General features: G+C 41.1%; 1 protein-coding gene across 1 annotated transcript in view; it reads right to left on the bottom strand.

Annotated features, from left to right (window-relative positions):
* The window catches only part of BIRC6 (baculoviral IAP repeat containing 6), a 337,908-nt gene that overhangs the window by 179,647 nt on the left and 142,674 nt on the right, over positions 1 to 15,587 (bottom strand). The window contains 4 exon segments of the mRNA XM_075064579.1: positions 561 to 736; positions 1,716 to 2,278; positions 10,277 to 10,404; positions 15,086 to 15,219. Of these exon segments, the coding sequence (XP_074920680.1) occupies positions 561 to 736; positions 1,716 to 2,278; positions 10,277 to 10,404; positions 15,086 to 15,219 (1,001 nt within the window).

The raw sequence follows: 15,587 nt of genomic DNA, 5'->3' as shown, positions 1-15,587 counted from the left end.
CTGGTCACAAATGGACAAGCTAGGCTCAGAAGAGCTGAGCAAAAAAAGCCTGAGGTGACCAAAACGTAATCAGGGCCACATTCATCAAGGGAAAGGCAGTTTTGTAGGTCTCCAGATCAGCAATTAGGCTCAGACATACCACTATAGTGCTCCCGACACTTTGGTAAAGTGGAGGACATGCAACGTCTTCAATGGGAGTTTACAGAGGCAGAGCCATGAAGGAGAAAATAAGATCCAAGGAAATAGCTGTATCATCGCTACAAATATGTATTACTTGAAATGAATCTAATTTAATTCGTACTTAAAGCAGTGAAACTACTTGGAAACAATTTTAATGAGACTAAACACCATTAAAATTACATGTACATTGGTAACAATTATGGAGTGAACTATTATTTGTGAGGACTTCCATGTTTATTAGAAAGGCTTTGAAATCTAAAAAGGTTTTTTATAGGATTAAGAAAATATTTAAAGCAGACTGAAGTCTCAGATACAAGACTGTAAAATTTCTATTAAAAGAACATTTCAAACTGTAACTGAATAGACTTAAGAGAACTTACTTGTCTTCCCATGTACCCACAGGCCATGTAGGTAAGAATTGGTTGAAGCATCACCTGCACTGTAGTGGCTTTTTTACTAAGTGTTGTCAATATAGTGAACAATCCATCTCCAACTGATATTGCATCTAATCCACCATGAAAGTTTTCATGTTTTGTGAGATGCAAACCACTTGCACCTAGTAAAAACAGATGAAATGCACAGTTTAAGGCCAAGAGGCTGAGGCTTAGCAAACAGACACTGACAGTTTTACACGAATAGAGAGTGCATTAACAGAACCTAATGCTATTTAAATCTCCATTAAATTAGTATTCCCATAGCTACTGCAAAATATGAATTTGCATGTAATTAACAATGAAGTTTACAGTGAAGTGTAAATTATTATTACAGAGCCCAGACATGTGTCAGGCACTTTATAGAACAAATAGGAAGGAATGATCCTGGGCCAACAGAGCTTACTTTAATGTTAGGTGAGACACAACAAGGGAGGTTAATTAACCAAGAGAATAGGACAGGAAGTTCCAGGGTCACAGCTGGCTCCTTCTAGCCAAAAGCAACTAAAATTTATTTAGGATTCTTTTCAGAGGGCAATATCAATGTATATTATAGATTATTCGCAGCTCACTGAATGTCTGGTTCACATGTATGTGTTGCACAGGAGTTCTAAATTTATTCCCTTGCTAAATGGCAGCTCTGCTGTTCACAGTACTACTCAGCTTGCTTACCTATAATAAGAGTAAACCTCCTAGAAAACTCTGACCTCTGCATATACCTGGTAGCCAGAACATACTGTCAGCATTCACTGAGACTAACAGAAATGAGAGAGGTGGGATGGTTCTTATGCCCTGTGCAAGGGCCAAAGCCACCATATGGCCCTTTACCTTTTGGAAGCAGTGATGAAGTCAAGAAATAATGCTGTTTCAATTGTTCATAATTCAAGTTGATCTATTCTATTAAAACATTTTAAGCAACTTCCAAGAAGTTATATTGCCAATTCCACAATAAAGTGTGTGTTTGGTATTACTCTCTCCCTACTTTCATCTCTACACTATTATATTTTTCTCATATGGGGAGAAAATGAATTAAGTCTTTACATTCTGAAAGAGACATTCCTTGCTTTTTATTTAAATGAATACTATCTACTTGCAAATACATACCGATTATCATTGCCATAGCACTGCTGTTACACTGGCCCAGAGCAGACAAAATCTGGCTCATAATTTGTTGGTTGGCTAACACCAAGTCTGCCACATATGCAGTTGATCCTTGAGTATTAGAGCTGTTTCCATTGCCATCTTTGCCTCCCGAAACTTTTTCTTCATCAGAAACACTGTCTGTAGTACTGCTAGCTATTGGAACCCGAGCACTATATTCTCGGTTACTCGAAAGTGGCAGCTGCACTAAGATATTAACTAGCTTTAACAAATCAAACATGAGTTGATCCCTTGTCATTTCTCCACAAACTGCTTTGGCATCACCTGGGCGGATAATATTGGCAAAGAGCCCTCCAAAACATGCTCGAGCACCCACTGAGCTGTCTGACCCACTGCGAGACATCACTTTGTCTGAGCATGTAATGTAATGGTGCACCAAAAAGGTGATAGACTCAATTACTGCAGAAATGGTGCTAACTGATACTACTTCAAAATTCTGTTCCAGGGTAAATTCCAAGAGCTTCACTTGTGCATCCAGAGGTCCCTGGCCTGTTTGGAAAGCACCCCTAAAAGAGAGAATTAAACAGAATATATTTAACTGACAGGTGACAACAATTTATAAATCTTCAAAAAGGTAGCCCTCTTTAAAGGACTTATTGTATTTCACTAACCAATATCCTCTGAAAACCTAGCCATTTTAAAAAATGTATGTTGAAAGCACACAGGTAATTAGTTTTCTGTTCCTCTAACAGAGGGGATAGGCATTTATTTTTCATAGCAATTTTTATAATCACATGGGGCATATCTGATATCAGAAAGGTAAACATCTCCCACTGAAAGTCTGGGAACTACTGTTTCTCTGGTCATGTAGTTACCTTAGAGATATTTTTGAAATGCTGGCATCAAAAATTTTGATGAAATTACTGAGTGGAAAATTTTGTAAATTTGCAGAAAGTTTTTCTGTGGGGGAAAGCCCTCCAATCTTTTACCACCATTGGGTGAATTTCCACTTCTTTTCTGGCCAAAAAAAAGAAGAAGAACAAAAAAGGGATTGTTTACTCCCCATCAAATTGTCTGGGTTTTTAATCCTTAATGGTCTGGCTGGGTAATTACGCATCAATACCACAGGAAAGTAGTATCAAATAATTCCACTGATGACTGTCACAAACAGGTCACAGTAAGTATTTGCATGCAAATAAGACACGTGAAAGATATATTCTAATTTAGGGAGTATGCTTACTGGAGGTCTGAAAAATGGATGTTTGGTAAAACTTCAAAAGCAGTAGTACCAAAGTGCACTGAATTATGTAAGTCTGATTTAGCTAAAAGAAAAAATTAAATTTCAAAACTAGCAATAAGCTACTGATTTAGAATTGAATTTTTCTGTAATTTTCAACGTTACAGAAAGCCAAGTGAATTAGTGTTTCAGTATATGGTCTTAAGAGTGCAATTTAGAAGACAGAGTGAGGTTTTAGTTCAAAAGAGAAGAGAATTAAAAATAAAATAACGCTTCCTTCACAATAAGTATAGTGCTTTGATGAACAAAATCACATTTGAAAATATATTATAAGCAATATTAAATATCTGAACCCCTGTTTTGGTGCTTTTCCTGTGTTTTGGGAGATTTAAATCCTACTTGTTTGAAAATATTTAAGACATACTTAAAGGAGGCTTTAGTATCAGAAGAAGAATCAGCTCCTTTTTCAAAAACTGTTTTATTTGAACCCTGAGTTTGTGTGTTGCTCAACATAAGTCAAACATAGCATGCAAACAGTAACATGCTGTAATATATAGACAAAGAATTAAAGTTGGAATGATTATGCCAATAAAAACATTTATTTCTCATCATGAATGTATTTAAAACGTTACTATACAGCATTCTACTATTTCAAATTACAGATATCATTCAAGGTAAAATTACTTTTGCTTGTTAAAGTCTTCTCTACTTCCAGTCTACGATTAACAGACTGGATGTATTATGGTGCCATCTACTGGGAAGTGAGGAAGCAGAATTGAAAAAGCTCTCCCCCAATTATATAAGCCCTAGTCAGGACCTGCCCATCCCAATTAAAGAACTACCAGAACTGTACAAAAAGCACTTGAATACAAGAGAAATAGGAAGCAAGAGGCAGCACACCAACCACTAAGAAGTCAGGCAGGATGCAGAATGAGAGGAGACAACAAATAGATTGACCAGCAAGTAATTTTCCCCTTTTTCAAAGTCTTTTCTCCCATCCTACAAAGGTAGGTTAAAAGGACATACAATGGCTTTAAGCAGCAGCAACCTCAGGAGGTGAGCTTACCTTATTGTGCGGCTAGCTGGCACTTGTAGCCAAATAAGTCATCCAGAGAAGTGAACAGGTCCAGCTGATAGTAAAAAGACTGAGGCCAAGCCTGTTACCTTATATACCTGGGAAGTGAGCACTGAAGTGGAGACTTCAAGCCCTATGGCATTTGACAAGTTCAGAACACAAGGTTTACCAGCCAGACCACATGAGAATGCAGCCTCACACCCATCTAACAGCAGCAGCAGCCGCCTTGCTCTTGCTGCAACATTCAAAACGAGTGATTTTTTTTGACTTTTTATATTCTTGAAAATGAGAAATATGAAGGTTAAGAACATGTTCAACATACAATAAAGGCAGCCTCTTGTCACCGATGGGGAAGATACTGGACTTATCCCAGAAGAATTTGGTATTAACTGCAGAAACAAATTCCAGGAGAAAACAAAATAAACTCTTCTGAAGAGAACTGAAAGCACACAGAAGAGAGAAGAGAATTAATCTCTCTCACTTGTCTGGCCACAGTCACTACAATAAACAAAGATCTTAAAGGAAAGAAGTTATCAATAAGTTTGCTCTGTCTCAAATAGGCATCTTGTCAGAATCTGCAGGATGAGGTTCGCTGAATGAAGTGCCTCTTGAATTCTAACAGAAGGGAATCCAAAACACTCTGGTGGGGGAGGGGGGAAAGACAGGACAGTACTATCCCAATGCTACATCAGGCCATGAAGATCTTTGAGATTAGAGCAAATGCAAGAAGCTAGAGACATTCTGTTGTTGGTCAGATAGTGTGCCTCTACCAACAGAGGACTTCTATTAAGAAACCAATGCAGCAAGCTGGAGATGGTGGTTGTAGAACACAAACCCTTGAAAAGCAGCTCCTGGATCTCAAGAAGTGTCCACAGGGGTTTCAGTGCTAGACTCTTCACATCTAAAAAAACAGCAGCGGCAGGACTGTCAAGGAGTCGGTAAAAATCACGAATGTGTTACCCTGCCCGAATCTCCTCAGAACCTTGGGCAGTAAAAAGAAGCTGAGAGAAGCATGATCCCAGGTCCCCTCTCCAAATCGAAGTGAAGCATCACAAAGGAATTAGGAGTGCAAACAGATTCTGGGAAACTTAGCTGATCCTGTTCCAGAAAACCAAGCCAAGATGAGGCACATTCCCAACTTTGGCATGTATCCTTGAATCCACATAGCTCTGCTCTCGCAAAAACAGATGTAGCTGAGCTAGTGTCAGATTGCTGCTGCAATCCCCCAGATAAAGGTCCCTCAGGAAAATCTGGGTTCCTGCCCACATTCCCAGCAGCAGCACCTCCAAAAATGAAAGGCATGCTGTGCATACCCACCCCCTCAGGAGGTGGCATAAGCCACTCATGTTCCAATTGTCACAGTGGACAAAGATGGGGGAAATCAAGGCCCATTTAGCTCCCTTTCCTGTCTCAGTTTGAGCAAAGTCCTGAGTATTATGAGGATTTGATGGGTAAACACAGAGCAGGAATTGGAGCCAAGGTGCAAGTAGGGTATCTCCCACACAATTGTGGCCACATCCTCCTCTGGAGCAGAAGCAGCAATATTTCACACTGGGCGAAACTGTGAAGAAATCTACTTTCACAACTGGCAGATGCTCTGGAAGACAGACACTGGGCTCCCATTCATAGTCCTGATGGAAGTTCCTGCTCAGGGAGTCCACCATTGCATTCTGAAGGCTTGGTAGGTAAATCTCACAGATTTTTATGTGATGAGAGATGCACCAGTTCCACAGTTTTAGCGATTCTGCACGTAAAGAGTGAGATCTTGCTACCCCATGTAGGTTTATATAGTACATAGCTTCCCTGTTGCTTAACGTTATCTTGACAGACTCGCAAACCGTAGATGTGACTGAAATCCAAGACACACGCATCGATGGTAAGGATTTTCTAAGGTGGTAGACATGAGAATAGGATTCACGTGAACACCTTTATGGCTCTTCTCACCACCTGAGACGTTTAATGGTTCTTTCCACTTGCAAAGTTACAGTGATTTGTTTGGAAAGACAGTCTGTTCAGGGCATACATAAGTCCTTCGCCATGCCTGTACACATCTGAGATGCAGCCTTCCATGCGAGAAGGGTCCCTAAAGAGGGATGGGGAACTGAGGTGGGTATGTGTGGGGAGAATGGAAATGAATGGAGTATCCCATAGTGACCACCGTAGGGTCCACTTGTCTGAGGTGATGAGCTCACAGGCAGGTAGTAAATGAGATAGGTGGTCTCCAAAAGGAGGTTGGATGGCAGAATTGTAGAGCAGAAGATCCAGAGAAAGAGGCTGTCTGAGGCCCTTGACTAAGCTGTCACAACAGTTGCTTAGAGAAACGTGTAGGCTGGGTGGTTGTGGGAAGATGGTGGTCCCTCCCTTTTTTGGGAGGGGGTTCCGTAGAGCCATTGTAGGTGGAACTGAAATGATCAGGAGCATTATACTGTTTGAGATTTGTGGAAGACTCCGATTTGTTGCAGGCACACACATTCCCAGTGACAGAAATGGAGCGGAGGGAGGGGTCCGGTCCGTGTTAAAACTGAAGAGCTTGAGCCCTTCATCAGGGAAGTCTTTCACAATGTTCTGTATCTCCCTCAGGAAGCCTGAAGATTCAAACCAGGATGTTGTATAACAGCTGCAGAAGCTAAGGACTGTGAAGCCACATTGGGATTGTCAAGAGCAGATTGCAGGGAAGCTCTAGTGATCAGCTGACCTTCTGAAATGTGGACTTGAAATTGTTCCCTGTGGTCTCATGGGAGTTGTTCAATAAATTGAACAAACTCAGAGTAGTAGTTAAAATTGTATTTTGCCATCAAGACCTAGTAATTTGTGACTCAAAATTGAAAAGCAGCCAACAAATAGCTTTTCTTACCCTGGAGATCAAGGCATTTAGATGCCTTCTTGGAAGGAGAGGGTGTGGAGCGTGCTTGACAGTTCTCTTTGTTGACCATGTCTACCACCAGGGAACTAGGGGTGGAATGGGAGAAGAAGTACTCTATTCCCTTGGGCAGAATGTTATTTATCATCTGGTGTCTGCAAGCGGGTGGAATAATGGTAGGTGTTTTTATCATAGAGTTCATGCAGGTGAGAACAGTGCCTCATTGATGGGTAGGGTGACCTTACACTGGGAGGAGATATGTGAAATGTCCACCAGAAAATGTTGAGACTACTACACCTTCCTCCAAAGCAGTGTGAAGGGATTTAGTTAGACTCTTCATTAAGTCCTGGACGGCCTCAAAGTTGTCTGCATAAGAGGGTGAGGGTGGCATTACCACCTCATCAGATGAGAACCTGTCCAAAGCTGACCCTTCTTTGTTTGGTTGGTCTCTCTCATCTTGGGTCGCCTCATGGTCCAAGAGAACATAAAATACCAGTGAGCAGTCTTGTGGAGCCAGTGGCTGTTCAGTGAATCGAGGGCATCTGTCAGGCTCTGGAAAGTCCTCATCAGGGTACATCCCTAGAGGCATGTGTTGGCATGATGCTGTGACACAGCCTTGAACAGAAACCTCAGTCAGAGGATGCGTTATCCCTTGAGTTGAAATGGGGTGTTGCAGGGGTGGGGGGAGGGGAGGCTTTGTGCATCCGTTGCAGAGGCAGTAGATCAGATCCTGTTCTAGTGGGAAAGGATTCAGACACAAGTTGTTGAAGCAGTACTGGGGGCTGGAATAGGGATTGATGCAGAGCCAGAATGCTTTATGTAGTATCAGAGAGGCCAACAAGATGATAGCTGTGTGCTCAGAGAGCTGATGTCCTGAGGAGGACAGTACCTGAGAAGTATCACACTGAACCGTTTCTATGCCTCTTATCAGATGACACTACTAGAGTCCTCAAGTTCCTGGTTTTAGATGCATTTTGATGCCTAGAGGTATCAGATGTCACCAAGGAAAGGGCCTCCTGGTGCTGTTTAACTGAAGACCTCTCCAATTGGACTTAGGCAGTACTGATACTTCACTACCGGCACCGGCTGGAGCCTCAGCTGTACCTATTGTGGGACATGAGGACTCAAGAGTCAGCTCTATGTAGTGAGCTTAGTCCTCTTTCTAGAGACTCTGCTAAGAAACAGGGGTGGTCTCTTCTTTTAGAGGGCTTCATCTCTAGAATTGCACCTGAAGTCACTGGTATGGCCTGAGACTGACCTAGAGGGACAAACATAGACCCATTGGAACTAAGGAGCATTCTATTAAGAGGAGTTTTAGCCTAGCCTCTCTTACCTTTGTAGGACCTGCTTTTAAACCCTATGCAGACTTTACACTTTGATGGGACAGGAGTTTCTCTGAGAGACTGAAGACAGCTAGAGTGACCATCACTATGGGTAAAAGATTTCTGGCAGATCTGGCAAGGCCTGAACCCCAGAATCTTAAACATACCTCAGGGAAGTATCATAGACCACAAAGAGCAAGGCATCAAGTTCAGAGGGAAGGAATCCCCAAACATAAGGTGTGCTCCAACTGATAAAAAGAATGAAAACCTAAATAAATGAAATAAACAAGGGAGGTCAATAAGAAAAGCTGAAAGCAGTGGACACCACAGTTGCTTCATCTCAAGCCACAGGCAGCTGAGAAAGAACTAGAGGGGTGGTGGGCCCATGCCTCTTTATAGGCCCTCACCTATAAAGGAAGGAGAGAGCAGGAAAGAAGAGGTAACCCATCTATGCTGCTGAGGCCAGGAAGCAAAGAAAACTTGAAGACAGTCAAAATTAAGCTTATCAAACAGGGGTGAGAGTTTCTCAAATTTTTGCATCCCAGTAAGTGGCATCATAAGACTGACATACAGTAAAATACTTGCAGTAGCAGGGAAGAATTAAGTCTTTAACAACAGAATTTAAACATTTAAACAAGGAATTCAGCCTTTTACATCTTTACAATAGCAAGTTGCTACTTAATTTTCCACTCTGATCAGCTGATTATATTTTTGATCTGAATAAAATCAATATGATCTTTCGACTTTGGCTAAAAAGTCTGTGGGCTAAAAAAAAACCAAATATATTGGAAAGGAATTAGCTACCAGTTTAAACAACAAATACTGTTATTTGGTAATGAGATCTATTCTACAATGAACTACATTTAAAAATAACCATTATAGTAAGGTTTTCTTTCTAAATGTTTTCAGTGGTTACTAGGGAAGATATAGGAGGTGCTTAGCATTCATTAATATATGGACTATTTGAAAAACAAACACTTTTAGAGATACGAGAATTAAGTATATTATTAATTTCTATTGGTAATGATGAAGACTGTAAAACATGCATGTTTAATAACATTTTTTGAAGGACAAGTAGCAGCAGTTGATGGCAAGGATATTATATGAAACCATACTTCATAAATCCCATTCTAGCCTCCTTTACCAATACTTTCAGAATCTATCAGCAAACCCTCTTAACCCACACCTCATGCCACACTCCGGATTCTTTTATCCCCTTAGACTAGAGTCTCCCAGCAGAGCTTCCTCTGGCTAATGAAAAATTAGAGGGTTTGTTGGCAGGCCTCCCAAATCAGCATCATTTTAGATCGGGGTCGGCAACCTTTCAGAAGTGGTATGCCGAGTCTTCATTTATTCACTCTAATTTAAGGTTTCACGTGCCAGTAATACATTTTAACGTTTTTAGAAGGTCTCTTTCTGTAAGTCTATAATATATAGCTGAACTACTGTTGTTTGTAAAGTAAATAAGGTTTTTAAAATGTTTAAGAAGCTTCATTTAAAATTAAATTAAAATGCAGAACCTCCGGACCAGTGGCCAGGACTCAGGCAGTGAGAATTCCACTGAAAATCAGCTCATGTGCTGCCTTTGGCATGCGTGCCACAGGTTGCCTACCCTGGCTTTAGATGTTGCTCCAACAAAGAACAAGTTCCTCAATCAACTCCAGGAGGAGGCAATGTCATCCAGTCATCTAACACTCAATATAGTCTTCCTATTTGCAGTCCCTCATGCAAGGACTTGTGGAGAGTCCTGAGTGCACTGTTCCACTTGCTGCCAATGCAGATTTGTGGGCACGTACATCAGGCATTCTAACCCAGACAGAGGTACCACATAGGTACTGCTAAGAATACCCCAAAATTAACTCATTTAAATACGGTTAGGCAGTATAGTACATGTTGATATGCAAAATCTTTTCAGTCATGATTTACACACATTGTGTTGCAATGAGATGAACATTAAAGTGTCACATCCTAGTTACAGAACCACTTTTTTGTATTATAGACCGAGCCTAAAGCTATTTCTGGAAGTAAAAAAATTTAACTTGAGTATTAAAGATAAAACTCAATTTTTACCTCTCTGTTGAAAGTATATGTATTAACTTTAATAAAAATTCACTGAACATCTGAGGACAAGTTGAAGAAAGGTGCACTTGTAATCGAGTAAGAAATTCTTGCATAGCTTGTGTAGCTGTTGGCCCAACCTGAAAAGAGATTTCAAAAGTTGTTTACGCTACAAGGAAGCTTGGGTTTAAAGTACATCTACTGTAAAATGTTTTATGGGAAAAGCATTATGTCAACTAATCTTGCATTCCTGAATAATTTCTGTGGAATTTCCATTGGGTGGATACGAGTTAACTTTTCTTATTTGCATTCTACCACCAGTGATGGGTCATAACACCACAAAAATTCAGTTCTTGGTTAACAAATAACTGTTTTGAGGGGAATAATCTATCTTTTATAGGAAATTTCTGATCTTTAATGAGTAATTTAGCTTATCCAACACCAACCCTCTTAATCGGATTTTCACATAGAAACATATACATTAGAAGTAGTCAGCAAATAAATATGTAATATAGGCTGGTTAAAAAATATGAATCTTAATTTTCATATTTTTTAACCTGATACATACTTAACTACGTAATCTTAAAATGGTTCATTAACAGTCCTCCTAACCAATTTGATTTCAGTTAATAGGGTTTACTTGCAGTATTTTACTGTATCTGAAAACAAAATTGTTACTAGGAAATCCCTCACATGGAATGTCAAATCACTGGTATACTTTGTAGAGTTTGTTTCTACCATAATCCTCCAGAATAGCTCGGAAAAGAAAAAACATATCCATGAGTTATGCTATTAAATAAAGAAACTAACAGCATGAACAAAGGAAAGGTTACTTACCTTATAAATAACTTAAGAAAGCATTTACACCTGACTTGCCAGAGTTTAAGTATAATTAGAAAGGCCAAAAAAGAATAGGAAGAGCAACTAGCACACACAGACACAAAAACTAAAGAGTCAATTTTTTTAAGTATATCAGAAGCAAGAAGCCTGCCAAACAATTAGTGGGACTACTGGATGATCGAGGTGCTAAAGGAGCACTCAAAAAAGACAAGGCCATTGCAGAAACAAATTGCTTGCATTGGTTTTCGCTGCAGAAGATGTGAAGGAGATTCCCACACCTGAGCCATTCTTTTTAAGGTGACAAATCTGAGGAACTGTCCCAAAGTGAGGTGTTAACATGAAGTTTTGGAACAAACTGATAAAATTAAATAGTAACAAGTCACCAGGACCAGATGGTATTCTCCCAAGAGTTCTGAAGGAACTAAAATATGAAACTGCAAAAATACTACTGTGGCATGTAACCTTTCGCTTCAATCAGCCTCTGCACCAGATGAAGGATAGCTAATGTAACACCGTTTTTTAAAAAAGGCTCCAGAGGCAACCCTGGCAATTACAGGCAGTACCAGGCAAATTGGTTGAAACTATAGTAAAGAAAGGAATTATCAGACACATCAATCAACACGATATGTTGGAGGAGAATCAGTGCAGTTCTTGTGAAGGGAAACCATGACTCACCAATCAGCTAGAATTCTATGAAACGTCAATGACCATGTGGATATGGGTGACCCAGTGGATATACTATACTTGGACTTAAAAAAAACAAACAAACAAAAAAACAAAAAAAAACAACACCACACCTTTGACAAGGTCCCTCACAAAAGGGTCTTAAGCAAAGAAAGCAGGCATAGGATAAGAGGGAAGGTCCAAACATGGATCAGTAACTGGTTAAAACATAGGTAAAAGAGAAGGAATAAATGGTCAATTTTCACAGTGAAAAGAGGTAAATACTGAGGTCCCCCAAGGATCTGTACCAGGACCTGTGCTGTTCAATTTATTCAGAAATGATCTGGAAACAGAGCTAAACAGTGAGATGGCAAAGTTTGCAGAAGATACAAAATTACTCAAGATAAAAAAGCTGACTGTGAAGTGTTAAAAAGTGACCTCACAAAACTGTCTCACTAGGCAAGCAAATGGCAGATGAAATTCAATGTTGACACATGCAAAGAAATGCACATTGGAAAACATACATCTAAAATGATGGGATCTAAATTATGGAGAGAAAACTAAAACAATCCAGATTTCTGCTATAGGAATGTTCTTCAGTAGAGATACAAATGTGGACTGAGTTCTAGTGGAATGTGCTATTACTCAGCAAGAAGGCTGAACCCTCATATTTTCATAGCATGTCAAGATGCAACCCCACTTCACCTTAATGTGAAAACTGGCTGGTTCTTCATACCATCTGTAACTGATAGAAATAGCCTGTGAAAGACTTGGAATGGTTTAGTCTTGTCCAGATAGAACGCAGAGGCCTTTCAGACATCCAGTGAATGAAGACTTGATTTTTCTCTGAAGAAATAAGGTTTTGGGTAGAAAACTTGTAGGTGAATCTCCTGGTTAATATTATGCTCCGGGAGACCTTTGGAAGTGAGGATGGGAATGTAGCATAACCTTGTCTTTGTAGAAGGTGATGGATGCTGTATCAGCCCTGTTTCCCCATTCTCCTTCCTAAGGTGATGGCAATTAGGAACAAAATGTTCAGGGAGAGTTGGAAGAGGGAGAAGGTTGCCATTGTTTTGAAGGTTTTCCAAAAGGCATTTAAAACAACGTTGAGAGGCCAGGTGTCAAAGAGAGAACAAGTTCTAAGAAATCTAATTGCTGTAGGATAGGCAAAGACTGAAGCCTTGGATGGGTGAGTGGAAGGCTGTGATGACAGCCAGATGTACTCTAACGAGTAGTAGTCCAGGATCTTGGAAAGCAGAACTTCCAAGGCTTGAAATGAAGGGAAGGACACCAGAATTGGAAGCATTTCCATTTTTGGAGGCAAGCCTTGTGAGTAGTGGACTTTCCACTGGATAAGAAAACTGACTGAAATCTATCTGCAATGACCAACTTCATGCCTGAGAGTGATTTAGGAGCCATGCTCTCAGATTCAGGAAGGACGGATTAGGATGGATGATGGTCCCTGAGTTCTGTGTCAACAGGTCCCTTGTGAGAGGCAATCTAAAGTGCATTAACTCCGAGACTGTCTCGGTCAAACAGGTGCTATGAGCATAGCTCTTGCTCCTTCTCAGCACAGCCTGAAAAGGGTCTTAAGGATTAACAGAATAGATGGAAAAGCATAAAGAAGGATATTGGGCTTTGGTGTTATCAGGCATTCCCCTGAGAATTGTAGCTTTAGCCTCCCTTGGAGCAGAACAGGCAACATTTCATGTTGTTTGGGGTGGCCAAGAAGTTTACCCTGGCACCCCTAGGGGTATATACCCATGCATCCCTATATACCCTCATTTAAAGCACTTGGCACGGCTCTGCTCAGGCAAGGGCTGGCAGACACAACTTTGCAGTCTCTTATCGAGACTGCACAAGCACACATACTGCCGGGGCGGCTCTAGGCACCAGCAAAGCAAGCAGCTGCTTGGGGCAGCCCATTTGCAGGAGCGGCAGCTGGCAGGGATCCCACCTGGGAGCTGAAAACCAACAGGAGGCCCTGTGAGCTGTAGTTCCTTGGTTAGCTCCCGGCCTATAGAGCCAGCCCTGAAGCAGGGAAAGAACTACATTTCCCAGCATTCTCTTGGCCGCTATCAACAGGAAAGGCGGGGGAGGGAGTATGGTAGCTAAAACCTCATGCTGCAGCTTGCTGTGAATGGAGAGCTCACTGCTAGAGTGGGGTTGCATTGTGAATGAGGAATGAGTGTGCCCAGGGAGTAGAAGGCTTTGGCCCAGATATCCCCTTCAGAAGACATCCCCAGACTGGATTAGGGATACTGGTGTGACCTCATCTTGCAGCTCCCCAAAGGTGGAATTGGGTGGACTAAATGGACAGTGCCCCTCTCTATCTGAAGCCTAGCAAGGGAGGTATGTGGATCCCACCAGAATTTAAAATGAAAAGTAAGGGAGGAGAGGCTCTGGAACAGTACCAGGCACTTAGGAGGATTTCCACTTCTGAACCATGGAAGCAGAAATTGACTTTTCCTTTCCAGATTTAACTAATATTCAGAAAGGGAATCTAGCACCTGCCTTCCAGATTTGAACACCTCAAAATTCAGGAGTGCTCAAGCTCAGTTTGGGCAGCTGTTACTTCATTTCTCCCAAATCAAATATACTGATCCACTGTAATTTGCTGTGGAAAAAGTAGGATAAAATTGAGCAAGAAATGCTTCCCAGTGGTTTTCAGGATTGGAATTGCTATTTTCAACAGCCATTGCCTTTTTTTTTTTAATTTTATTTGTTTAAAAGGAAGACAGTGATATTGCATTGACAGATTCCCCATAGAAACAAAGAATGGAACAAAAGAATAATAAAGGCACCTCAACTTTTCCTCATTTATGGAGGACAGTCTTATAATACGCATCCAGATATCCTCCAACCACACAAGCTGAAAATTGTTCCACTTTACTGCAGTTCTGTAACTATATAGGAACCAATCCTGCCTGTGTTCTGTGCACATCCAAAATTCCCGCTGAATGACCCGCCCTGGGAGCACATTACCAGTGACCCAGGGCAGGGGCGGAAGGAGAGTGCAGGTGGGGGTGGGGGAGAAGAGCCCGGGGGTGCGGGGGCGGCTTGTGGGAAGGCAGCCTAATTTTTTTTTTGCTTGAGGCGGCAAAAAACCTAGAGCCAGCCCTGCATACAGCCTATGGTAGAACACTCATCAGGACATATACTTGAAGAACAACAACAATTGCACACAAAAAATGACCACACAGTCATCTAAAACCATACAAGTGATGATGGTGCAAGCCATGGACATGAGGTTGTACAACACTAGGTAAAATAACTAGAATTCTGAGTTACTTCTATTTTTGTAATTAGCAGCATTACCTGTTGACTGTGTTGGTTTGTTCCATGAGGATTAGTGCCTGAAAGAAATTTTACTAAAACATGAATGAGGTTGGGATCTGACACCAACAGTTGGGCAGTACTTTCCTGAGCTCCGATGGCACTGCTTGAACCAGCTAAAAACAAAAACATAAAAACAGAATTTGAACTGCAAGTACTAACAAAATAGATAATATTTATACTTGGTACACACGATGCATTATTCATTACACATCATTATTCAAAATAGAGTAAACTACTATACGTTATTTACCATTCACTGGGGTTCTGAGTATACCATTTTCCCACCACCAAATCTAACAGACCCCCAACTGGATAGTTCCCTCTGAGATACGTGACTGGGTGGCCACGCACAAGAGAATGAAGGGCCACCCACCTAAATTAGTGGAGCCACACAAGTATATGTGGTGATGTTGTGCCCTTGGGGGGAACAGGGGGCAGATGGGAGGGGGCAGTGGGGTGAGAAGAGGGGGTGGGGGGAATT

Source organism: Chelonoidis abingdonii, chromosome 3, assembly GCF_003597395.2.
Source record: "Chelonoidis abingdonii isolate Lonesome George chromosome 3, CheloAbing_2.0, whole genome shotgun sequence".
NCBI classification, from domain to species: Eukaryota; Metazoa; Chordata; order Testudines; family Testudinidae; genus Chelonoidis; species Chelonoidis abingdonii.
This window is presented reverse-complemented; position numbering and strand designations above follow the sequence as displayed.